Genomic DNA, 26,062 nt, shown 5'->3' on the forward strand with positions numbered 1-26,062 from the left:
CTTTTGTTGTCTGATTGCTGATGCTAGAACTTCCAACACTATGTTAAGCAACAGCAGTGAGAGTGGACATCCCTGTCGTGTTCCTGATCTCAGGGTAAAAGCTCTCAGTTTTTCCCCATTGAGGATGATGTTAGCTGTGGGCTTTTCATAAATGGCTTTTATGATCTTTAAGTATGTTCCTTCTATCCCGACTTTCTCAAGGGTTTTTATTAAGAAAGGATGCTGAATTTTGTCAAATGCTTTTTCTGCATCAATTGACAGGATCATATGGTTCTTATCTTTTCTTTTATTAATGTGATGTATCACGTTGATTGATTTGCGAATGTTGAACCAGCCCTGCATCCCAGGAATGAATCCCACTTGATCATGGTGAATAATTCTTTTTATATGCTGTTGAATTCGATTTGCTAGTATCTTATTGAGAATTTTTGCATCCATATTCATCAGGGATATTGGCCTGTAGTTCTTCTTTTTTACTGGGTCTCTGTCTGGTTTAGGAATCAAAGTAATATTGGCTTCATAGAATGAGTCTGGAAGTTTTCCTTCCCTTTCTATTTCTTGGAATAGCTTGAGAAGGATAGGTATTATCTCTGCTTTAAACATCTGGTAGAACTCCCCTGGGAAGCCATCTGGTCCTGGACTCTTATTTGTTGGGAGATTTTTGATAACTGATTCAGTTTTCTCACTGGTTATGGGTCTGTTCAAGCTTTCTATTTCCTCCTGATTGAGTTTTGGAAGCGTGTGGGTGTTTAGGAATTTGTCCATTTCTTTCAGGTTGTCCAGTTTGTTGGAATATAATTTTTCATAGTATTCCCTGATAATTGCTTGTATCTCTGAGGGATTGGTTATAATAATTCCATTTTCATTCATGATTTTAATCTATTTGGGCCATCTCCCTTTTCTTTTTGAGAAGCCTGGCTAGAGTTTATCAATTTTGTTTATTTTTTCAAAAAACCAACTCTTGGTTTCATTGATCTGCTCTACAGTTTTTTTAGATTCTATATTGTTTATTTCTGATCTGATCTTTCTTATTTCTCTTCTTCTGCTAGGTTTAGGCTGTCTTTGCTGTTCTGCTTCTATTTCCTTTAGGTGTGCTGTTAGATTTTGTATTTGGGATTTTTCTTGTTTCTTGAGACAGGCCTGGATTGCAATGTATTTTCCTCTCAGGACTGCCTTCGCTGCATCCGAAAGCATTTGGATTGTTGTATTTTCATTTTGTTTGTTTCCATATATTTTTTAATTTCTTCTCTATTGCCTGGTTGACCCATTCATTCTTTAGTAGGGTTTCTTTAACCTCCATGCTTTTGGAGGATTTCCAGACTTTTTCCTGTGGTTGATTTCAAGCTTCAAAGCATTGTGGTCTGAAAGTATGCATGGTATGATCTCAATTCTTGTATATTTATGAAGGGCTGTTTTGTGACCCAGTATGTGATCTATCTTGGAGAGTGTTCCATGTGCACTCGAGAATGTCCCATGTTGCTTTGGGATGCAGAGTTCTAAATATATCTGTCAAGTCCATCTGATCCAATGTATCATTCAGAGCCCTTGTTTCTTTATTGACCATGTGTCTAAATGATCAATCCATTTCTGTAAGTGGAGTGTTAAAGTCCCCTACAATTGCCACATTCTTATCAATAAGGTTGTTTATGTTTGTGAGTAATTGTTTTATATATTTGGGGGCTCCCGTATTCAGCACATAGACATTTATAATTGTTAGCTCTTCCTGATGGATAGACCCTGTAATTATTATATAATGCCCTTCTTCATCTCTTGTTAAAGCCTTTAATTTAAAGTCTCGTTTATCAGATAGAAGTATGGCTACTCCAGCTTTCTTTTGACTTCCAGTAGCATGATAAATAGTTCTCCATCCCCTCACTTTCAATCTGAAGGTGTCCTCAGGTCTAAAATGAGTCTCTTGTAGACAGCAAATAGATGGGTCTTGTTTTCTTATCCATTCTGATACCCTATGTCTTTTGGTTGGCTCATTTAGTCCATATACGTTCAGTATTATTATAGAAAGATATGGGTTTAGAGTCGTTATGAAGTCTGTAGGTTTCATGCTTATAGCGATGTCTTTGTCTCACAGGATCCCCCTTAGGACCTCTTGTAGGGCTGGTTTAGTGGTGACGAATTCCTTCAGTTTTTGTTTGTTTGGGAAGACCTTTATCTCTCCTATTCTAAATGACAGACTTGCTGGATAAAGGATTCCAGGCTGCATATTTTTTTCTGTTCATTACATTGAAGATTTCCTGCCATTCCTTTCTGGCCTGCCAAGTTTCAGTAGAGAGATCCGTCACGAGTCTTATCAGTCTCTCTTTATATGTTAGAGCATGTTTATCCCTAGCTGCTTTCAGAATTTTCTCTTTATCCTTGTATTTTGTCAGTTTCACTATGATATGTCGTGCAGAAGATCGATTCAAGCTACGTCTGAAGGGAGTTCTCTGTGCCTCTTGGATTTCAATGCCTTTTTCCTTCCCCAAATCAGGGAAGTTCTCAGCTATTATTTCTTCAAGTACACCTTCAGCACCTTTCCCTCTCTCTTCCTCCTCTGGAATACCAAATATGCGTAGATTATTTCTCCATAGTGCATCACTTAGTTCTCTAGTTTTCCCCTCATACTTTTGGATTTTTTTATCTCTCTTTTTCTCAGCTTCCTCTTTGTCCATAATTTTATCTTCTAGTTCACGTATTCTCTCCTCTGCCTCTTCAACCCGAGCTGTGGTTGTCTCCATTTTATTTTGCAGCTCATTAATGGCATTTTTTAGCTCCTCCTGGCTGTTCCTTAGTCCCTTGATCTCTGTAGCAATAGATTCTCTGCTGTCCTCTATACTGTTTTCAAGCCCAGCGATTAATTTTATGACTTTATTCTAAATTCACTTTCTGTTATATTGTTTAAATCATTTTTGATCAGTTCGTTAGCTGTCGTTATTTCCTGGAGATTGTTTTGAGGGGAATTCTTCTGTTTCCTCATTTTGGATAGTCCCTGGAGTGGTGTGGAACTGCGGGACACTTCCCCTGTGCTGTTTGAATAACTTGTGTTGGTGGGCGGGCTGCAGTCTGACCTGAATTCTGCCCCCAGCCCACTGCTGGGGCCACAGTCAGACTGGTGTGTGCCTTCTCTTTCCCTCTCCTAGGGGCGGGATTCACTGTGGGTTGGCATGCACACTGGGCTTGTGTATGGGCCCGTCTGGGCTACTTGCACACTGCCAGGCTTGTGGTGCTGGGGATCTGGCGTATTAGCTGGGGTGGATTGGCAAGGTGCAGGGGGGTGGGAGGGGCAGGCTCAGCTCGATTCTCCTTCAGCGATCTGCTTTGGGAGGGGCCCTGTGGCACCGGAAGGGAGTCAGACCCGCCTCTGGAGGGATGGATCTGCCGGAGGGATGGAGCCGCAGAAGCACAGGGTTGGATGTTTGGGCAGTGCAAGCAAGTTCCCCCGCAGGAACTGGTTCCTTTTGGGATTTTGGCTGGGGGATGGGCGAGGGAGATGGTGCTGGCGAGCGCCTTTGTTCCTGGCCAAGCTGAGCTCTGTCATCTGGGGCTCAACAACTCTCCCTCCCATTGTCCTCTAGTCCTCCTGCTCTCTCCGAGCAGAGCTGTTAAGTTATAACCTCCCAGATGTTAAGTCCCGCTTGCTGTCAGAACACACTCCGTCCCAGCCTCTCCGCTTTTGCAAGCCAGACTCCGGGGGCTCTGCTTGGCTGGCAGGCTGCCCCTCCGCCCCAGCTCCCTCCCGCCAGTCCATGCAGCGCTCACCTCCTCTCCGCCCTCCCTACCCTCTTCCGTGGGCCTCTCGTGTGCTCTTGGCTGCAGAGAATCCGTTCTGCGAGTCTTCTGGCAGTTTTCTGGGTTATTTAGGCAGGTGTAGGTGGAATCTAAGTGATCAGCAGAATGCAGTGAGCCCAGAGTCCTCCTACGCCGCCATCTCTGGCATAGGCTCTTTTCGATTACTGAAAATGCTTTTAACAGAGCAGAAAGTTTTTAATTTTAATGAAGTCCAGTTTATCCATCATTTCTTTCATGGATCATGACTTTGTTATTGTATCTAAAAAGTCATTACCATATCCAGCATCAGTTCTTCTCTTATTTGATCTTCTAAGAGTTTTATAGTTTTGTGTTTTACACATTTAGGTCTATGACCCATTTTGAGTTAATTTTTGTGGACAGTGTAAGGTCTGCATTTGGATATTTTTTTTTTGGTCTTTGCTTCATTGTATTGTCTTAACTACTTTGTCAGGAATCAGTGGTGGGGTATCTGGGTGGCTCAGTTAAGCCTCCGACTTCTGCTCAGGTCATGATCTCATGGTCTGTGAGTTCGAGCCCTGCATTGGGCTCTGTGCTGACAGCTCAGAGCCTGGAGCCTGCTTCAGATTCTGTGTCTCCTTCTCTTCCAGCCCTCTCCCGCTCATTCTCTGTCTCTCTGTCTCTCTCAAAAATAAACATTAAAAAAATTTTTTAAAGGATCAGTGGACTATATTTATTCTGGGCTCTCCATCTGTCTCATTGTTCTATTTGTCTCTTGTGTTTGTCAATACCACACTGTCCAGATTTTGAAAGCTTTATAGGAATTCTTGAAGTCAGGCAAGATCAGTCCTTTAAATTTTTTTCTTGTTAAATACTGAGTTGGCCCTTCTGGGTCTTTTGCTTCTCCATATAAACTTTAGAATCTGTTTGTTAGTATCCACAAAATAACTTGCTGGGATTTTAGGTGGGATTGATTTTGTATTTAACCTGTACCCTGCAGACTCGCTATAATTGCTTACTAGTTTGAGGAATTTTTTTGTCAATTCTTTAGCATTTTCTATACAGATGATAAAGTCATCTGTGAAGAAAGACTGTTTTATTTCTCCCCTCTCAAACTGTAGGCATGAGTTAGGACTTCCAGTGCAATATTGAAAAGCAGGTGAGAGGGGACATCTTTATCTTGTTCTTGATCTTAGTGTGAAAACTTTCAGTTTCTCAACATTAAATATGATTTTTATCTGTAGGTTTTTTTGTGGATATTCTTTACCAAGTTGAGGAAGTTCCCCTCTATTCCTAGTTTACTGAGAGCTTTTGTCATGAATGGCTATTGGATTTTATCAAATGCTTTTTGTGCATCTATTGGTATGATCATGTGATTTTTCTTCTTTATCCTGTTGATATGATAGAATACATGGATTGATTTTTGAACATCGAATGAACCATGCATGTGTACCTGGGATATATCCCACTTGGTCATGGTGTATAATTCTGTTTATTCATTGCTGGATTCAATTTGCTAATGTTTTGTTCAGGATTTTTTCACTTATATTCATGAGAGATATTAGTCTATAGTTTTCATATAATATCTTTATTTGGTTTTTGTATTAGGGTAATTCTAACCTCATTGAATGAGTTTAAGTGTTCACTTTGCTTCTGTCTTCTGAAAGGGATTGTAGAGAATTGGTGTAAATTCTGCATGAAGTATTTGGCATAATTCACCAGTGAACCCATCTGAACCTTTCTAGTTTGGAAGATTGTTAATTATTGATTCAACTTCTTTAATAGATTTTGAGCCTATTTAAATGATCTGTTTCTTCTTGTGTGAGTTTTGGCATATTGGGTCTTTCAAAGAATTGGTCTTTCATCTCAGTTTTGAGGGATTGAGTTGCTTATAGTATCCTTTTATTATCCTTGTAATTTCAGTGGGACCTTTGGTGATTGAGGTCCCTTCTTTTTTTTCTGTTACTGGTAACTTTTGTCCTCTTTTTTTTTTTTTTTCCTTAGCCAGACTAGGAGCTTATTTTTTTGTTGTTGTTGTTTTTTTGTTTTTTTGTAAAGCTTTTGGTTTCATTGATCTTTCTGTACTGATTTCTGGTTTCTAATTTCATTGATTTCTGCTCTATTTTTTATTTCTTTTCTTCTGCTTACTTTGGGTTTAATTTGCTCATTTTCTAGTTTCCTAAAATGAAAACTTATTGTTTTTAGATCTCTTTTCTTTTTAATATATGCATTCAGTGCTATGAATAGCTGTCTAAACACTGCTTTCGCTGCATCCCACAAATTTGGTAAGTCGTGTTTTCATTCTCACCCAATTCAAAATCTTTTAAAATTTCTTTTAATATTTCTCTTTTGACCCATGTGCTATTTAGAACTACATTGTTTAATCTCCACATATTTTGGAATTTTCTGGTTATATTTCTGTTATTGACTTCTAGTTTAATTCCATTGTGGTCTAAGAGCAGAGATATATGATGTCAGTTATTTTTAATTTGTTAAGGTGTGTTTTATGGCTTAAGATGTGGTCTGTCTTGGTGAATGTTCCATATGAGTTTGAGAAGAATGTGAATTCTGCTGTTGTTGGGTGAAGTAGTCTATATCAGTTATATCCAGTTGATTGATGTTATTGGTGCATTCAACTGTATCCTTACTGCTTTTCTTCTGCCTATGGGATCTGTCCAGTTTTGAGAGACATGCATTCTTCCATTTCTCCTTGCAGTTCTATTAGTTTTTGTCTCACATAGTTTCATGTTCCACTGTTATGTCCATAAACATGAAGGATTATTATGTCTCTTGGAGAAGTGAACCCCTTATCATTATTGTAATATACTTCTTAATCCCTGATAACTTCCTTGCTTTGAAGTCTGCTCTGTCTGAAATTAATATAGCTGTTCCAGCTTTCTTTTGATTAATGTTAGCATGGTATATTCCTCTTTATCCATTTATTTATATTTAAAGTGAGTTTCTTGCAGACAACATATGTATAGGTCTTATTTTTTGATCCCTCTAACAATTTGTTTTTAATTGGTATATTTAAACCATTGATGTTCAGAGTGATTACTGATATAGTTGGATTAATATCTGTTATATTTGTTAATGCTTTCTAATTGTTGCCCTTGTTCTTTGTTCCTATTTGTGTTTCCCGTTCTTTTTCTGCATTTTGTCATTTTAATTGAGCATTTTCTGTCATTCCATTTTCTCTCCTTTCTTAGCATATTTTGGTAATACTTATTGTTTTTTAGTTTTTTAGTGGTTGCCTTAGAGTTTTTAATATATATTTACCACTAATGTAAGTCTACTTTCAAATAACACTAGAGTCAGCACCCTATAATAACAAAATAATCCTAATTTCTCTCTCCAGTCCCTTGTATCACTGTTATCATTGATTTTATAATATGTAAGCATATATATACATGTATATATATACATATATGCATATGCATACATAATTGAATAAATTATTACTGTTATTCCCTTATTTGTATTGTTCCAGGATCTGGGGAATACTGTTAATATGTAGACCACAGAATAATGGAATTTGAGAGTCCTAAGAAACAGATTTCTCATGCAAGTGAGCCCCAGAAAAAAACATTTAACAAAGTAGTTAAAGACTTTGGAATGAAACAGCCCTGATTTGAATCCAATTTAGCCATCAGCTGTATGAGCTGAGGGGAGAATGGTAGCCCCTCTAAGTCTCCGTGTCCATGATTGTAAAATGGTGGGAGCCCGTGAGTAACTAGGGGGCTATGGCAGGTAAATGAGATAATGTAGCACTTATGACCATCTGGTATGCTGTATATATAATTAATTTGTTTTTCTCTGTAAACTCCAAGAGGTTAGGGATTTTTGACTGTTTCACTCCTGCTACATTCTAGTGTCTAGAACAATGCCTAATAGTCCCTCACAAACATGCACTGAATGATTCATATAAAGTGGTTAGTCGTGTCTGGAATTTAATGACAGTGGTTGTTGAAAATGATGACGACAACAATAAAAAGCCTAAATCAAATTTTCTGGGAAGCCCATGTTAGCACTCACAGTTGTTCTGATAATTATATTGCCAAGTAATTTGAAATTAGTAAATATTCTTACTAATCCCCTTACTGAAAATGTCTTCTTTTTTCAGTGGAGAAAAAAATTTTCATATTTTTTACTATATCTATGCTGGATTAGCTGAAAAGAAGAAACTAGCCCATTACAAATTGCCTGAAAATAAGCCTCCCAGGTAAGGTCACCACCTTATACAAGGTGGTACTTGTATAAGTAATATTTTCACTTCTGATTGAACTTTAGATTTTGACCCATCCTTTCATATTTTTTTCAGATATCTACAAAATGACCACCTCAGAACAGTACAGGATATGATGAATAATAGTTTCTATAAATCCCAATATGAATTAATTGAGCAATGTTTCAAAGTCATAGGTTTTACAATGGAGGTAAGTATGAAAGACATTTGGAACCTCTTTAGGAAATATCATTTTGTCATCACTAATGGTAAGAATGAGCATTTATTGAGCGATTAATATATGCCAAGCATTGTACTAACTGTTTTATGTGAATCATTCTTTTAATTACTGAAACAACCTTACAGAATAACGAGAATACTTACTAGAATTTTACAATATTTACTTCATATGTAAAGAGATGGTGGCCATGACATATAATTGAATTTCATTTCGTTCTAAATCTTTCATTTATATTTGCATCTCCCATATATATTACATTTTGCATAAATACCTAAATGGGAGTGCTAGTGGAGTCTTTTTTTAGTGCAGGTTTTTAATACAACTTTATTAAGATGTAATTCACATACCATACAAGTCAGCCATTTACAGTGTACATTTTAATGACTTTTAGTATATTCAGAATTATGCATCCATCATCATAATCATTTTTAGAATATTTTCATGTTCTAAATTTTTCACTCCCAAAAGAAACATGCTAGTGATTAGGAGTTCCTCCTCATTCTTACCCATTTTTGCTTTCTGTCACCATGGATCATTTTATTCTGGACATTTCACATAAACAGAGTGATGCAATACATCATGCTGTGTGACTAGCTTCTCTCATTTAACATAGTAATGTTTTCAAGGTGCACGCATGTTGGATGGAGCATGTGTCAGTAGTTCATTTCTTTTCATTGTTGAATAATACCTCATTTTATGGATCTGTTATTTATCCGGTCATCAGTTGATAGACATTTGGGTTGTTTCCATTTGGGGGCTATCATGAATAATGCAGCTGTGAACACTCATGTACAATTTTTTGTGTGGACGTAAGTTTCCATTTCTCTTTGGTGTATACCTAGGAGTGGAACTACTGAGTCATAGGTAACACTGTGTTGAACCTTTTGAGGAACTGCTAGACTGTTTTCCAAAGCAGCTGCACTAGTTTACATTCTAACCAGCAGTGCACAAAGTTTCCAGTTTCTCCATATCCTCCCCAACATTTACTATTATCTGTCTTTTTTATTATAGCCATCCTAGTGGGTGTGAAGTGGTACCTTATTGTGGTTTTGATTTGCATTTACCTAATGGCTTATGACCCTGAACTTCTTTATGTGTACTTATTGGTCATTTACGTATCTTGTGTGAAGAAATGTCTATTCATACCCTTTTCCTTTTTAAAAAATTGGGTTGCGTTTTTATTATTGAATTGTTAAGGATTCTTTATGTTGTAAATACAAGTCCCTTATCAGATAAGTGATTTGCAAAAATTGTCTCCCTTTTGTTATCTTTTTACCTTCTTTTTTCTTTTTTCTTTTTTTTTAAACTTTAATTTTGAGAGATAAAGAGAGAGAGACAGAGCACAGGGCAGGGAGGAACAGAGAGAGAGAGAGGCACAGAATCCAAAGCAGGCTCCAGGTTCTGAGCTATCAGCACAGAGCCTGACGCAGGGCCCAAACTCACAAATTGCGAGATCATGACCTGAGCTGAAGTCGGACACTTAAATGACTGAGCCACCCAGACGCTCCTATTATCTTTTCACTTTCTTTTCACTTTCTTGTCCTTTGCAAGTATACATGTTTTTAATTTTTATGATGTCCAGTTTATCCATTTGTCTTTTGTTGCTTGTTATTTTTGTGTCATATATAGGAAACTATTGACTCATCCAAAGTCACAGAAATTCATACCTAAATATTCTTCCAGGAGCTGTATTGTTTTCACTCTTGCATACAGGTTACTGTTCCACTTTGAGTTAATATTTGTGTCTGATGTGAGATAGCTTCTTTTGCATGTAGATATTCAGTTGTACCACAACCATTTGCTGAAGACTGTTCTTTCCCCATTGCTGGGTTTGGCATCTTTGTGAAAATCAGTTGACCATAGAGGCGCCTGGGTCGCTCAGTGGGTTAAGCATCTGACTTCAGCTCAGGTCATGATCTCACTGTTCCTGAGTTTGAGCCCCACATCGGGCTCTCTGCTTTTAGCACAGACCCACTTCACAACCTCTGTCCCCCTCTCTCTCTGCCCCTGCCCCCTCGTGCTCACATATTCTCTCTCTCTCTCTCTCTCTCTCTCTCTCTCTCTCTCTCTCTCTCAAATAAATAAACATTTAAAAAAAGAAAATTGAGGTACCTTGGTGTCTCAGTCAGTTAAGCATCTGATTCTTGATTTCACCTTAGGTCATGATCCCATGGTTCATGAGATCAAGCCCTACGGGAGGCTTTGTGCTGACAGTGATGAGCCCACTTGGGATTCTGTTCCTCTCTCTCTCTGCTTCTCCCCGACTCACTCTCTCTCCCTCTCTCAAAATAAATAAACTTTAAAAAAAAAGAAAGAAGGGGCGCCTGGTGGCTCAGTTGGTTAAGTGTCCAACTTTGCTTGGGTCATGATCTCATGGTTCGTGAGTTTGAGCCCCGCGCCGGGCTCTGTGCTGACAGCTTGGAGCCTGGAGCCTGCTTCAGATTCTGTGTCTCCCTCTGCCCCTCACCCACTCACACTCTGTCTCTGTTTCTCAAACATAAATAAACATTTTTAAAAATTAAAAAAAAAAGATCAGTTGACCATAAATGTATAGATTTATTTCTGAACTCTCAATTCTATTATAATTACCTCTACGTGTTTCTGCTAGTCCCACACTTGATTACTGTAGCTTTGTAATAAGTTTTGAAATTGGAAAGTGTGATTCCCCTAACTTTGTTCTTTTTCCCAATTGTTTTGAGTCCCTGGAATTTGTATGTGAATTTGAGGATCACCTTGTCACTTTCTAGCGCAGCCTTTTATAAGACTTCTTTTTTGTTCATCTTGCTCTTCCCCATCTCACCCCCTCCATCCATATCTGCTCTTTTTCCCTTTCCCCAGCAAATGGATGTTAACAACTCAGCATTTATAATCCAGCATTTCATATTTATCTCCTTGCTTATAAAGTCCTGCTTATAGACACCATGTATACATGTGTAAACACACATGTACATGCACATGAATCTGGAGGGATGGGCATTGTTTTATTAATATGGTATTATATTACACACATTTTTCTTTTATACACACACATACATATATATATGTACATATGCATACATATATATACATTCATTCTCAGGCCAGTTAACATACAGTATAGTCTTGTCTTCAGGAATAGAACCCAGTGATTCATCACTTACATATAACACCCAGTGCTCATCCCAACAAGTGCCCTCCTTAATGTCCATCACCTACCTCTCCTACCCCCTCAACCCTCCCCATCAACCCTCAGTTCTCTATATTTAAGTGTCTCTTATGGTTTGCCTCCCTCTGTTTATATCTTCTTTTTCCTTCCCTTCCTCTATGATCATCTGTTAATTTTCTCAAATTCCACATATGAATGAAATCATGTGGTGTCTGTTTTTCTCTGGCTGACTTATTTTACTTAGCATAATACCCTCCGTTTCCATCCACGTTGTTGCAAATGGCAAGATTTCATTCTTTTCATCTCCAAGTAGTGTGTGTGTGTGTGTGTGTGTGTGTGTGTGTGTGTGTGTGTATGCACACCATCTTCTTAATCCATTCATCAGTTGATGGACAGTGGGCTCTTTCCATAATTTGATTGTTGTTGATAGCACTGGTATAAATATTGGGGTGCATGTGCCCCTTTGAATCAGCATTTTTGTATCCTTTGGATAAATTCCTAGGGGTGCTATTGCTGGGTCGTAGGGTAGTTCTGTTTTTAATTTTTTGAGGAACCTCCATATTGTTTTCCTGAGTGGCTGCACCAGTTTGCATTCCCACCCGCAGTGCAAAAGGGTTCCACTTTCTCCACATCCTCACCAACATCTGTTGTTTCTTGAGTTGTTAACTTTAGCCACTCTAACTGGTATTACACACATTTTTCTATACCTGGTTTCTCTCACTCTGCAATACCTTGAGGAAATCCCTTCAAGTCATCTAGTGTAGCACTAAATCAGTCCTCTTAAATTTTTTTTAAAAAATTTAAAAAATTTAAAAAATCTCTGAGAAAGACAGAGCATGAGCATGAGCAGGGGAGGGACAGAGAGAGAGGGCACAGAATCCAAAGCAAGCTCCAGGCTCTGAGCTTTCAGCACAGAGCCAACATGGGGGTCGAACCCACAAACCGTGAGATCATGACCTGAGCCAAAATCGGACACTTACCAACTGATCCACCCAAGTGCTCCCAATAAGTCCTCTTAAAGGCAACATAGTGTTCCATGGTATGTACTACCATAATTTATTCTGCCATTCAGATATAACTGGGCATACAACTATTAATGTTTCTAAGTCTTTGTCACTGAACAAGGCCGTAATTTGTTTTTATTTCTTGGTGCTTTTATCTCAGTGGGATAGGTCCCTAGTGGTGGGATTGCTGGGTCATAGGGTATATGTATTTTAAATTTGAATATGAATTGCAAAATTGCTTTCTAACAACTATAAAACATTTGATATTTCTACCAGCAATGTATGTGAGTCCCCTACACCACCATCTCTGCCATGTGTTGTAGCTTTTTAAATATTTGGTAATCTGACGGGTGTATGTAACCTCTCATTTCAAGTTTGCATATCCTTAACTAAGAGTGAATTTGAGCATCTTTCCTTTTTTTAATTTTTTTTTATTTTTTGTGTTAGCTGCTTGGATTTGCTTTTTATGAACATATATGTATGTATGTTGCCCTTTTATTGAGTCATTTCTTTGTTTTATGCCAATTTCTTCTCATTGAATATTATTGACATTATATTTTTTTAATCATTTGTGTTTTAAATATGTTTTCAGTTGTATGGCTGGTCCATGGCATACTTATACTTTTTTTTTCCTTAACTTTTTGTCATTACTTTTACCATATAAAAATAGGGTTTTCATTTTTGTATATTCAGACAAGTCTTTTTTTTGTTTATAACATCTGGGTTCTAGTCTTGGTTTAGAAATTTTCCACTTTCTCTGAATTATACATGTAGACTCCTAGATTGTTTTGAAAGTTTAAAAACATATACTTAATATATTAAATATATTTGATCCATTTGAAATTAATTTTTTACATAGTGCCAAATGGGGTACCACTTTTATTCTCTTCCCAATGGAGAGCCAGTCATGCCTCACTACGTTAAATAACTACCCTTTGCCTACTGGATTGACTTATCCTATATTAAAGTCTTATATAGAATGGAATCTCTTTCTGAGTCATTATTTTATCCACCAATCAATGTTTCTGTCTCTATCAATATTCTGTTGACAATTACAGTGGTTTGATATTATATTTTTAGTAAAGCATCCTACCAAGAAAGGCATGTCCTCTTCTCACTTTCTTCTTTTTAATCCTTGCCTAAGCTAATGTCTGTCATTTGCTTCTCTGTATAGACTTTAAGATCAACTTATTCAGTTCTGAAACCCCTGCTGGAATTCTAATGAGAATTGTATTTTAGTAACTTTTGTGGCATTGTTATTTTTATCATGTTATTTATGTTTTCTCATCACGGGTCATGACCTGCCTTTCTCTTTGTTTAGATGTTGTTTGAGTTTTTAATAATTTATAGTTTTATTTATGTAGAACTTAAGCTTTTAGGTTTTTTTCCTAACCAGGTCATGGGTTCTGGTGTAATTCTAAATGTTTTTTTCTGCTAGTAGTCTTATGTAAATATATGATCATGTCATCAGCGAAAAGAAGAGTTTTATACTTTTTTCCTGTTATGTCAGTCATCCTATTCTTTTGTGTACTTAGAGCTTCTAAGACTTAGAGTCTAAGTCAGTATTAATTACAAATGATTATAACTTGTCTCCCTGTCTTGTTTCTGATTTTAAGTAAAATGGTTTCACTGTTTTGCTCTTATTTCTGATGAAGAGCATTTATCATAATGATTTCCTTTTATTGCTGCTTTGCTGAGGGCTGTTATTAGGAATCCTGCAGACTTATCAAATGCCTTTTCTTCATCAGTTGGCATCATATTTTTCTACAGCAACTTGTTGACATCCATCATGTTGATAGATTTCTTGATATGTAAGTATCCTTACGTTTCTGGAATAAATATAATGGAATCAAACTGTGCTTCTCTTTAGATAAATTTCTGGATTACATTCCCTGGTGTTTTATTTAGAATTTTTGCATCTATATTCATCAGTGAGATTTACCTACTGTTTTAGTTTTCTGTTATATCTTTATCAGATTTGCGTATTAAAGGTATGCCAGTGAGCTTTTTATCTTTTTTCTTTGGCCTATAAAAGTTTAAATCAGAGTTAAAATTAGCTCCCAGCGTCTCTGAAGACATAAAGCACCTGGACACAGACACATAGGTCCTCTTCTATATAGAAATTTCCACGGAAGAGACCTAGTCAGCTGGGCCTTTTACAAGCGCCCTAGGTTATTTCTATCATTAGAGAAGATTGGGGATCAGTGATATTTAAAACTTTGAATTAAGGTTAGATAAAACTCAGCCATATGTGCCTCTGGTCCTGGGCCTTTTGCATATTGGGTCTTTAATCAGCTTTCTGATTCTTCTGTGATACTTATCTATTTAAATTCTGTTTTCTTTTTGGGTTATCTGTATTTTGCTAAGAAATCATCATCAAACCTGATGCCATAGATATGACTGATGCTGTTTTCTGATGCTTTTAAGTTATTCTGGTTGTGTTTCCTTTTACATTCATTTATGTATGTTTGGCCTTAGTCTCTTTTTTATTTTAATTTTTTTTTAATGTTTATTTGTTTTTAAGAGAGAGAGAGAAGGAGATAGAGCATGAGCGGAGGAGGGACAGAGAGAGAGGGAGACACACAATCTGAAGCAGGCTCCAGGCTCTGAGCTGTCAACACAGCTTGTAACCTGTGCTTGTAACCACTGGGCTTATAACTCCATAACCAGTAAATTGCAGTTCAAATAGGGAAACTCAGTGGCTCTGTGGTACCTAGGTAGCAAGGAGATGATTGGGGGGGGGACCTTCTCTCTGTTGACGCATTAAATAGCTTAATGCTGTAAAGTGGAACAAAGAAACCATTGTTTGATAAGATTTCTGAAGGTTTTGGAGGAAGCTTGTACTCTGTGCTTACCTATAATATGAAGAACTTTCTCCCAGCAAGACAGATGCCTGGTTCTTACAGTGGCCAGTGTGTGACTCTCATTTCCCTTCTCCACCCTCATAAAAGAGAACAACAGCAAAGGTTGGCAGGGTGACTGGATGGATACATGAGGATGGGAGAATTTGCTTGACCAGTAGCAGCTTTTGCTGGAGAGCTGGGAGAGAAATGGTGAGGATGGCATATTGGTTGACAATCAAGTGATTATTAAGCTTATAGAATTCACTGTGGCTATCTCATGTAAGGAGTAGAGTGCTGTACATCCCTATATGTGCTCTGAGGTCAGAGTGTCGTATCATGTCGTATTGTGCTGAAAACTGTGCTGTTAACCTGACCTGACTACCTTTTGGGAGCAACATCTCAACTGTAGTATCTAGAGTCAGAGATAACCCTAATACATTTCCTAATAAAATAGACACTTTTATTATTGGCAAAATAAATGTGTTTGTTGTTGGTTCAGCTCTGGAAGCATGAGTTTCAGCCATGTTCCAGGTCCCCTTCTTATACTTCCTTCTGATGTCCCAAGCATCATAGGTGACCGCTTGGGTCTTTTGCTCTCTGGCTTAAAGGACCAAGATCTTGTCCTCCTCTGAGTGTTTCAGCACAGTGTAAACCTAGATTGGCCGCATTGTGAGTAGAAATAGAACGTTTGCTGCTCTGCCAGCTGGCACGATACTAATTAGTTTAACCCTAACCCTACCCTGACCCCAGTCTCTCCCTGGGCACAACTGCTTCCCAGTGTACCTTTCTCACTCTGCCTGGCAAAATTCACTTTCAAATCTGGCTCCTCCCCTTCTGCTATATCACTTTCCCTCCCTAACCCTGCCCTCACCCCCAGCTTGTACCTATAAAGACAAGTTGATTTAAGCCCGGGGGGGTAATGGGGGTGAACTCCTGCCTCTTAAAGCAGAAGCCAACTTATTTGTGCATGTAGTGAATAGAGAAAAAGGCAGCATCTACCCTTTTCTCCAGTCCTTGGTCATAAGGTGAATGTTGCTCGTGGTAGGTGATCCTTTGGACGGTGCTCTGGCTCTGTGGGCTGACTGGTTTTGGGGGAAACAACAGAGGTTGACTGCATCTCAGGGCGTCCTCCAAACTAGAAGCATGTCGTACAGGAGGCAAGCGGCTCCTGGTTCTGACCAGGGCTGGACCTCTTTGTAGCTCCTTTCCCGGGTGTTTGTCATCAGAAGAGCTTATCTTCTTAGCAGTTCCCTCCCCCAGAGGTTGTATCTTAGAAGCAGAGAATCATTTTTAATTGGTTTGTTTACTTCTAAGTCCCTCTCATTAGAGGCAGGGTTTTACTTATATTTGGTTCAGCTCCTTTCTTTTGCTTGGTAGAACCATATTTAGTAACACTGAAATGAAAGTAGTTTTGCAGTTAACATCTACTGACAAATATAATTCATTTCTTTAAAACACAGTATTCTAAAACCACAGTATTCTAAACTTACACATACTCGGTGTTTATTGAGCATGCAAACATCTAAACATATAGTTTAGAATAAAGGAAAATATAAAATCTGTTTCTAGAGCAAAGCATAATCACTGCGCAGTATCTTTTTTTAATTATTTTATTCTCTTTTTTAATTTTATTTTTTATTTTGAGAGGGGGTGGGTAGAGAGAGAGGGAGACAGAGAGTCTCAAGCAGGCCCCACCCCCATCATGAAACTGTGAGAACAGGACCTGAACTGAAATCAAGTGTCAGACTGCTCAACTGAGTCATTCAGGTACCCCACTGTTAAATATCTTGTGAAGACTTGGTCCAGTTCAAGGTGACTCTCCTAGGATGTGGTATCTCCCATCTGAAAGCAGAGACTCAGAGAGTTAACAGGGCATATTGCCCAGGTTTGGAGACAGTAGAATTAAACTGAGTAGATGTTTATTTTCTTTTTATCCAAGCCCTGATGGTTTTGTTTGTTTGTTTGTTTGTTTGTTTGTTTTGTGTGGGGTTTTTTTTGTTTCTCTTTTTGTTTTGTTTTTTTTGGAGTTGGGGCAGAGGGAGAGGGAGAAAGAATCTTAAGCAGGCTCTACACTAGGCATAGATCCCAGGGGCTGGGCAAGAGTCAGATGCTTAACCTACTAAGCCACCCAGGCACCCGTGATTTTTTTTTTAACCTCACTAGCTTTCTTGGATATTTCCTGTGTCAGCGGCTGCTTCAGTTCCATTTTGGAAACAGGCAGCTTTCAATATCAAGTTAAATAACATGATTCTCACACCCTCCAAGCATAGTTTGATGCTTTCCCACTTTACTGGAGCAGAGTTGTGGTGATTCTCCAAGATGACCATCTCTTTCTCTCTCTCTCTCTCCCCCTCCCTTATCATTCTCTGATGGGTGTTGATAGTACCCATGGTAGATGTGTCCCTTTAAATATCCCTAGGGGTTACATACAATTCACTTGTGCATTGGTGAGTCAACACAATGCAAAGGAATGACAGGCAAATCGAAAGCAGATCTTCTCTGAAAATCACACAAGTTGGAAACCTCTAAAACATTTTAAAACATATGATTTCCTAAGCCATTGTCCTGCCATGGTTTTAAAGTAAATGGTGACTAGTTTTATGATTCAACTCATCTAGAGAACATGTTTACTATGTCATGACAGGAGGTTTTGTTTTTCTTAGCACAGTGTCATTTGTTTCATGTCTAAGATGGGAATGCCTTTTTTTGCTTTAATTTTGCTTACATTTCTTATGATAGTCTAAAATAACATTCTAATACATTTTCTTTGGATTACAAGTTATGACTATAGTTACAACAAAATACAGTTACAACAAAACTTGTGAAACAAGTTTTTAAGTATCTCAAGTGAATTTCTGTGAAATGCTTCATTTTAAAAAAATTGGTTTGGGCTGGGGTGAGAGAGGCATATCAGTCTTTTTTAGTTAGTCATTTGATAATGATTTTAAAATAATAATAACTTGATACCTACTTGTCTTCATTCAAAATGCAGAAAATAAGTTATGATTCTAGTAGGTCCTAACTCAGCCAACACTAATGACCTGAACGAAATGAATGATGGGACCCAGGAAGACAGTTAGTTAAAATAACAATATTTCTGTACTAGGGAGTCAGCACCTGTGGGTTAAATTCCTTGACATGGCTTGTCTCTAACTGTGTGTCCTTAGACCAATAACTAAACCTGTCTAGTGTGAGTTTCATTATCAGTACAATAAGTTTCATTATCTATGATTTGATGACTAAAATTGAGGGCTATATAATTTTAATTCTAATCTTTGCAGATTGGTCATGTCATTTTATTGCTTTAAGTACGTGCGAAGTTCATCCTACACAGAGCAAATGTTAATATCCCTTGTATAGAAATTCACCTGCAAATGCTGACGGCAGGGCCTCTCCTTCCTTTCCTCTTGTCAGTTCCTGTTTGGCTGGTAATGTGGGCTCTGATAGTGTCCCTGCCTGTGGGTACCTGTCCCAGCCTGCTCCTCCCCATCCTGCCTTCTCTGTCCTTTCTCAGTGGCAGCATTAGCATCTTGACTATCCCAGGGCTAGACTGGGTAGTGCCACACCCCTCAGCCTGGGCTGTTGTCACTTTGTCATGGTCCACGGTGATTCCCACCTGCTTTGAAGCACAGGGATTGTCCTTTCTCACCACTCTCTTGAGTGGGGTGAAGAAAACTTTACTGTCACTTGATTGACGCAAAAGAAAACAGTTTGATAAGCATTAATTGAGTGCCTGCTATGTAGGAATTAGAGATATGAATTAAGCAGAGTCTCTGTCCTCATTGAATTTATAATCTGATAGAAGACACATACACTAAGCATAATGTCAATAAAATGTAATCAATTCCATGATAACAAACAGAATGTTATAGAAACATGAAGTCTAGTGGCTGGTCACTGAGAGGTTCTAAGAAGAGATTATAATGTGTGGAGAAGGAGAAAAAGAACATGAACTGGAACTAAGGTGTGAAAATGATGGGGAATTCTTAGAAACCTACAAGGAAGGAAGTAGATGAACCTACACTGACGTGTCATTATGATCCGAAGTTCATAGTTGACATTAGGATTCACTTTTGGTGAAAACGTAAGTTTTCAGTTCCTTTGGGTAAATACCATGGATCTCAGTTGTTCGATTAGGTGGTAAGAGTGTGTTTAGTTTTGTAGGAAACTGTCAAGGTGTCCACCAAGGTGGCTGTAACAGTTTGCATTCCCAGCAGCAATGAGTGAGAGTTCTTGTTGCTTCACATCCTGATCAGCATTTGGTGTTGTCAGTGTTTTTTTGGCTTTTGGCCAATCTGAAAGGTATGCCATGGTAACCCCTTGTGGTTTCCATTTACATTTCTGTGATGACGTATGATGTGGAACATCTTTCATATGCTTATTTGGCATCTGTACATCTTCTTTGGCAAGGTGTCTGTTAAGGTCTTTGACCCATTTTTTTAACCAGGTTTTTTTTTTATTGTTTTTAAAAAAATTTATGTTTTGGATAACAATCCTTTATCAGATGTGCCTTTTGCAAATACTTTCTTCCAGTCTGTGGCTTGTCTTCTCATTCTCTTGACACATCTTTTATTTCAATTTGTGCATCTAACAATCTTTGTCTAAGATTAGAAACAACTTTCCGTCTGCTTTGTTCACTTAACTCATAACTTGTCCTAAACAGATATAATTAAGTTCTTTGCATGCCTGAAACTATGTAAAAATTTAGTACATTTCAGTCTTTCAGATATTCTAAATGACTAACACAGCAGTCTTATCAGGAATGATAAGGACTTTCTAAACTTTCTAGTCATTTAACTAAATCTTAAACACTTCAACTTATTAGCCCTGAAAATATAATAATTTAAAATTACTAATGTAGAAGATCAAGTATTTTATATATTTGAATACACTTTGCAAATTATGTTATGCTTTTAAAATTAAAATCATAAGTATATTATCAAATAAGTATTTAAATTCAAGTCACAGAAGTTAATTGCCAGACTTTTTTTCTATGTCTCTAATATTATCTCAAAGGTTTTAAACAGTTAAGAATAAACACATTGAGGGAGCCTGGGTGGCTTAGTCGGTTAAGTGTCCGATGTTGGCTCAGGTCATGATCTCGTGATTCATGGATTTGAGCTCCATGTTGGGCTCTGCACTGACAGCTCAGAGCCTGGAACCTGCTTCAGATTCTATGTCTGCCTCTCTCTCTCTGCCCCTCCCCTACCTGCTCGCTCTCTCTCTCTCTCTCTCTCTCTCTCTCAAAAATAAACAAACATTAAAAGAAAAAGAATAAACATGATTATCCCAAGGTTATGCATCTTATTCATCAATTTAGTAAAAAAGCATTGATACTCTATTCCTTTGTTAAGGCTGCCATAGCAAAGTACCACAGGCCAGGTGATTTAAGTAACAGAAATTTATTTCCTCACAGTTCTACAGGTTAGAAGTCTGAAACAAGGTTAGTTTCTTGTAGAGGGCTGTGAGGGAGAATCTGTTCCATGCCTCTTCTCTACCTTAGGGTGATTCCCTGACAGTCCTTAGTGACCTTGGATTGCAGAGGCCTCACCTTGATCTCTGTCTTCTTCACATGGCAGTCTCCATGGGAAGAGTTCTCATACTCTTACCATGTGATCCAGCAGTCAAGGTCTTTGGTATTTACCCAAAGGAATTGAAAATTTATATCCACACAAAAACCTGTGTACTAATGTTTGTAGTAACTTCATTCATAATCACCAAAACTTAAAATAACTGAGACGTCCTTCAGTGGGTGAATGGATAAATAAACTGTGGCACATCCTAATAATGGGGTATTATTCAGTGCTAAAAAGAAACGAGCTATCAAGCCATGAAAACACACGGGGGAACCTTAAATGCACATCACTAAGTGAAAGAAGCCAATCTGAAAGGGCTATAGACTATATGATCCCAACTATATAACATTTTGGAAAAGGCAAAACTATGGAAACAGTAAAAGACCACGGGTAGTTATAGGCTGCGAGGAGAGGTGAGTAGGCAGAGCACAGGGGATTTCAGGGCAATGGAAATACTGTATGGTAGGTACTATAGTGGTAGATAGGTGTCATTATACATCTATAAAAATCCAGAGAATATCCGATACCAAGTGTGAACTCTGATGTCAACTATGGACTTTGGGTGACAATCATGTTTCAGTGTAGGTTCATTGATTATAACACATGCATCACCCTAATGTAGGATGTTGATAGTGGGGAGAGCTGGGTGTGTGGAGCAAGGAGGACAGGGGCTAACTGGTAACTCTATGCTTTCCACTCAATTTTGCTGTGACCCTCAAACTGCTCTAAAAATCAAGTATAGGGGTACCTGGGTGGCTCAGTCAGTTATGCGTCTGACTCTTGATCTCAGTTCAGGTTTTGATCACACAGTCATGAGTTCAAGCCCAGCATTGGGCTCTGCACTGGATGTGAAGCCTTCATAAAAATAATAAATAAATAAAAATAAAGTTTGTTTATTAAAAAAACTATAATAAAATACAGAAAGTAGAAATACATAGAAATAATCCATATAGAAATTCAGTATAGGAAATGATCCATACCCTTTGGTTCCAGGAGACTGTAGAGTCCTTGAGAACAGAAATTATTCTTAGTTATTGATATATCCAGTATCTGACATAGTGCTTAATAAATAGGAAACAGATGCTGGTTGGATGAACGAATGGATGGGTGGATGGTTGAATAAGAGATGTAGTACAAGAAACTTCTGGAAGAGGAAGAGTCCTAACAATTATTTTGCCTTGGGAAGATTAACTCAGTGCAGACAGAGTAGTGACCTTGCCCCACACACAGTGTTTTTTTGGTTTGTTTTGTTTTTTATAAGTTTTTTTTTAACATTTATTTATTTTTGAGACAGAGAGAGAGCATGAACAGGGGAGGGTCAGAGAAAGAGGGAGACACAGAATCTGAAACAGGCTCCAGGCTCTGAGCTGTCAGCACAGAGCCCAACTCTGGGCTCGAACCCACAGACCGCAAGATCATGACCTGAGCCGAAGTCGGACGCTTAACTGACTGAGCCACCCAGGCGCCCCCCCCCACACACACACATAGTTTTGGGTTGCTGTCTGCATAGGCGATCAGCCTAGTGTACAAGCTCAGAAGCAGAGCGGGAATGTCCAGAGCAGCAGTGGAGTAGATCGGAGCCTGATGCATCAGAACAATGAAGGTCTGACTTTCCAGAAAACAAGCCAGAAACATGTTTCTCCTTGAAGATACTGCAAGAGCAGTAGCAGTCCAGCCTCCTCAGGTACAGACAAAGCAGGAGGTGGAGTAGATAGAGGGAATTGTGAATATTTTCCAATCTCTAGGGAGCACTTGGAGAGTATGCTTTTCCTGTAAGCCACTCTTCTTCCTCTGTGGGAAGGTATAGTGCATCCAGTGAGCTGGGAGGCAGGATTCAAATCTCAGTTCATTCAAAGTCCATGGAACATTGTTAGATTGTTTTACGCCTTGATAGTTTTGTTGTTTTTTATTTGTTTTTGTTTTTTTATGCTTTGGTAGTTTTATATGTAAAATGAAAAAATGTTCTTTTGCTTATTATTATTGTCAAATAAAAATCGTTCTGGACTCCTTGGGGTGACAGCATCAGAGATGATTAGTCTTTGTGCCATGAATGACCCAAGTGCCTGGTCAAGGTCATACCCATGCCCGAGGTCAGGCCCCTTTGAGCCCCATCAGTCTAGCTGCGAGACCCAGACTGAGCTAGGGCCCTGATTTGCTGTCTTCTGAGCCTCCAACTGTACTCCAAATGAATATTGTAATTACAGGATATCAAGGGGAGCCCCAGTCTAGAAAGATTACATAGTTCTTCTCATAAACAGTTGAATTAAGAATTAAATGTCGATTGATTCAGCATGTGATTCTCTGTAATGAATCTCTAAATGCTGTTAAAAATCCAACTTGGGAACTTACACACCTGGACTTTCTAGTCTGTAACTGACACACAAAGTTTTGAAGGAACACAGTTTTCAACAGTCTATTTCAAGGCATATTCCTGGGGTCATTTATCCATAACGTCTACAGTTTCCTCAAGAAAAATACAGCAGGATGTCAGATGCTATATCTGTTTCCCCGCCTGCCATTAAAGCCCACACTGGTTGCCTCTTTACAAGTTATGCATGTTACAAATGGAAATTCCTTACCAGGAGAGTATTCTTAGAAAAGTGATTCACATCCAGCCTATCAGCACATTTATTGTTCTACTTCCAAAATATACCCCAGTGCATTGACTTCTTTCTGTCTCCACCATTTACTATCCTAGTCCAAGCCATCATCATCTCTCACTAGACTACTGCAATAGCCTCCTGACAATTTCACTTTTCTGTCTGCTCCCAGTCCATTCATTTCCACATAGTAGGCAGATTCATCAGTTTAAAATATCACAGCTCCCTGCTTTGAAATCTCCAGTGGCTTTACATGGTGATTCAAATGAAGTCCAAACTCTACAGTGAGCCCAGAGGGCTTGGCTCATGCTCACCTCTCTGGCTCCTATCACATCATCCCTCACTGTCCTCCAGCCCCACTCTTCCTTCTTTCCTCATGCAAGGCCCTTGCCCTTGCTGTCCCCTGTGCCTGGAATGTTCTGATTCCAGTTCTTCGCCTAGGTGGTTCCCTCGTCACCAAGGCCTCAGCTTCTCAGAGGGCAGCTCTCCCTAACCTCCCCAACTCAAAAGGCCCTCCCTGCCCTTTTCAGTCACTCTCCATTGCTCCTCTATGTGTTTTTCTCTTCACAGCCCGTTTTGTTACTGAAAATGTCATGTTTGTCTATTTGTTTCTTAATGCCTGCCCTCTCACTGCCTAAACACCCCAAGGGAACAAAGATCTTAGTTTTGCCTCTTCTGAATCCCCTGTGACAAGAGCAGTGCCTGGCATAAGATATATATTTATTGGATAAGTGAATACCTAGATATATACAGATATATCTATATATTCATTCAGCAAATATATTTATTTAAATGTTTATGTATTCATATGTTATACATGAATGAAAAAATGTCCCTGAAGATTTTTTTCACATCTAGTTTTTATCATGACTTAGAATGTTGGAGTGGATGGAATAATCAATTCTATTAAGTGTAGGAGCTGGATTAAAATAAAGGCAGCAACGTAAGAAAACAATAAAGATTTTGTCTGTTTCCTATACCTTACTGCACCTTGAACATAGTTGGAATGACACCAAGAATTACCATAGACTCCTTGATAAAATGCCTTTTATGCCTCCAAGAAGAGGTGTGGTGTGTGTGTGTGTGTGTGTGTGTGTGTGTGTGTGTGTGTGTGTTTCTGAATATATTTTTATGTACCTTATTTAGGGTTTTACCACTATAAATTCTAAGCTGTAGTCCAGAGTTCTCATGCCTATACTGAAACGATACATACCCTTTGATTTTGATGCTGGGATCTTTGGGTCTTTCTTCCTTAGCTCCCTTTATTAAGCTCACTTTTAAGATGGCCTCAAGGAAAATGAACATCTGGAAATGACCACATTAAATCCCAAAGTTAAGTATCACATAGACCAATTTTTCTGTGGCCCAAGGAATTAGATATTTTTACCTCCTCTGAGGGGAGCTCCTCATTTATTTTTTTTCTTCATACTGGCATTCATAAATTTTTTTTTATCACTCTCCGGGTAACAGGTACCATGCTCACCTCTCATATTAAAATAACAAATGAGACTGAGCCTACTTGGATCTTAGCCTACTTGGGTCTCAGAATGACATCATTGTCTATGGGATGACCTTCTTATGCTGGAGCCTTAGAATTCTTACCCAGTCTGTCTCCAGCCATAGTCACTGCCTTGCTATATGCCAGGGAAGGTGATGTTAACATTTTCATGGTATGTTTCAGCAACTTGGAAGTATATACAGTATACTGGCTGCAATCATGAATGTTGGCAACATTGAATTTTCTTCTGTGGCAACTGAACACCAGCTTGACAAGAGCCACATTTCCAATCATGCAGCTCTGGAAAACTGTGAGTTTTATTATCTTCTGTTCAACACTGAACTCTTTTTTTTTTTAATGTTTATTTATTTTTGAGACAGAGAGAGACAGAGCATGAGCAGGGAAGGGGCAGAGAGAGGGGGAGACACAGAATGTGAAGCAGGCTCCAGGCTGTGAGCTGTCAGCACAGAGCCCGACGCGGTGCTCGAACTCACGAACTGTGAGATCATGACCTGAGCCGAAGTCAGACGCCCAACCAACTGACCCACCCAGGCGCCCCAACACTGAACTCTTGAAAAATGTCTAATGACATATTTGTAAGTGTCACATAAAGACAATTTCAAAAAAAACTTCAAAAAAAAAAGATAATTTCAAGCGATTGTACTGATAGAGAATCCTGAAAAAGAATATTCAGATTCAATTTGCATAAAATGAAGCTTTTAGAGTCCAATATTTAAAACACATATTCATGCCTGCAAAATAACTGATTACTGAAGAAAACCTTCCTAAGACTAGGCTTTAGACTGTTTTAGGAGCTATTTACATTTCAATGTAAAAACACAGAAAATATAATTAAAATTTAGTAAACTGATCTGAAAAGAGTTAAAGTTATTATTTGATAGATTTAGTGTATATATCATTTTATTTTATTTTTTAAATATAATTTGTTATCAAATTGTCTTCCATAAAACACCCAGTGCTCATCCCAACAAGTGCCCTCCTCAATGCCCATCGCCCAGTTTTCCCTCTCACCCCCCCCCCATCAACCCTCAGTTTGTTTGTTCTCTGTATTTAAGAGTCTCTTATGGTTTGCATCCCTCCCTCTGTTTGTAACTTTTTTTTCTCTTTCCCCTCCCCCATGGTCTTCTGTTAAGTTTCTCAAGATCAACATATGAGTGAAAACATATGG

The 26,062-nt window shown here is 38.4% G+C and overlaps 1 protein-coding gene across 10 annotated transcripts in view; it reads left to right on the top strand.

Annotated features, from left to right (window-relative positions):
* Nucleotides 1-26,062, top strand: part of MYO3A (myosin IIIA) — a 246,280-nt gene that overhangs the window by 119,024 nt on the left and 101,194 nt on the right. For 9 of the 10 annotated variants that reach the window (XM_045061029.1, XM_045061028.1, XM_045061025.1 and 6 more), the window contains 3 exons: nt 7,865-7,963; nt 8,063-8,177; nt 25,057-25,183. In XM_045061029.1, the coding sequence (XP_044916964.1) occupies nt 7,865-7,963; nt 8,063-8,177; nt 25,057-25,183 (341 nt within the window). Of the gene's footprint in view, nt 1-7,864; nt 7,964-8,062; nt 8,178-24,631; nt 25,035-25,056; nt 25,184-26,062 lie in introns of those variants that run through there. The other variant, XM_045061030.1, reaches the window with a different exon arrangement.

This window comes from Felis catus, chromosome B4 (genome assembly GCF_018350175.1).
Source record: "Felis catus isolate Fca126 chromosome B4, F.catus_Fca126_mat1.0, whole genome shotgun sequence".
NCBI lineage: Eukaryota > Metazoa > Chordata > Mammalia > Carnivora > Felidae > Felis > Felis catus.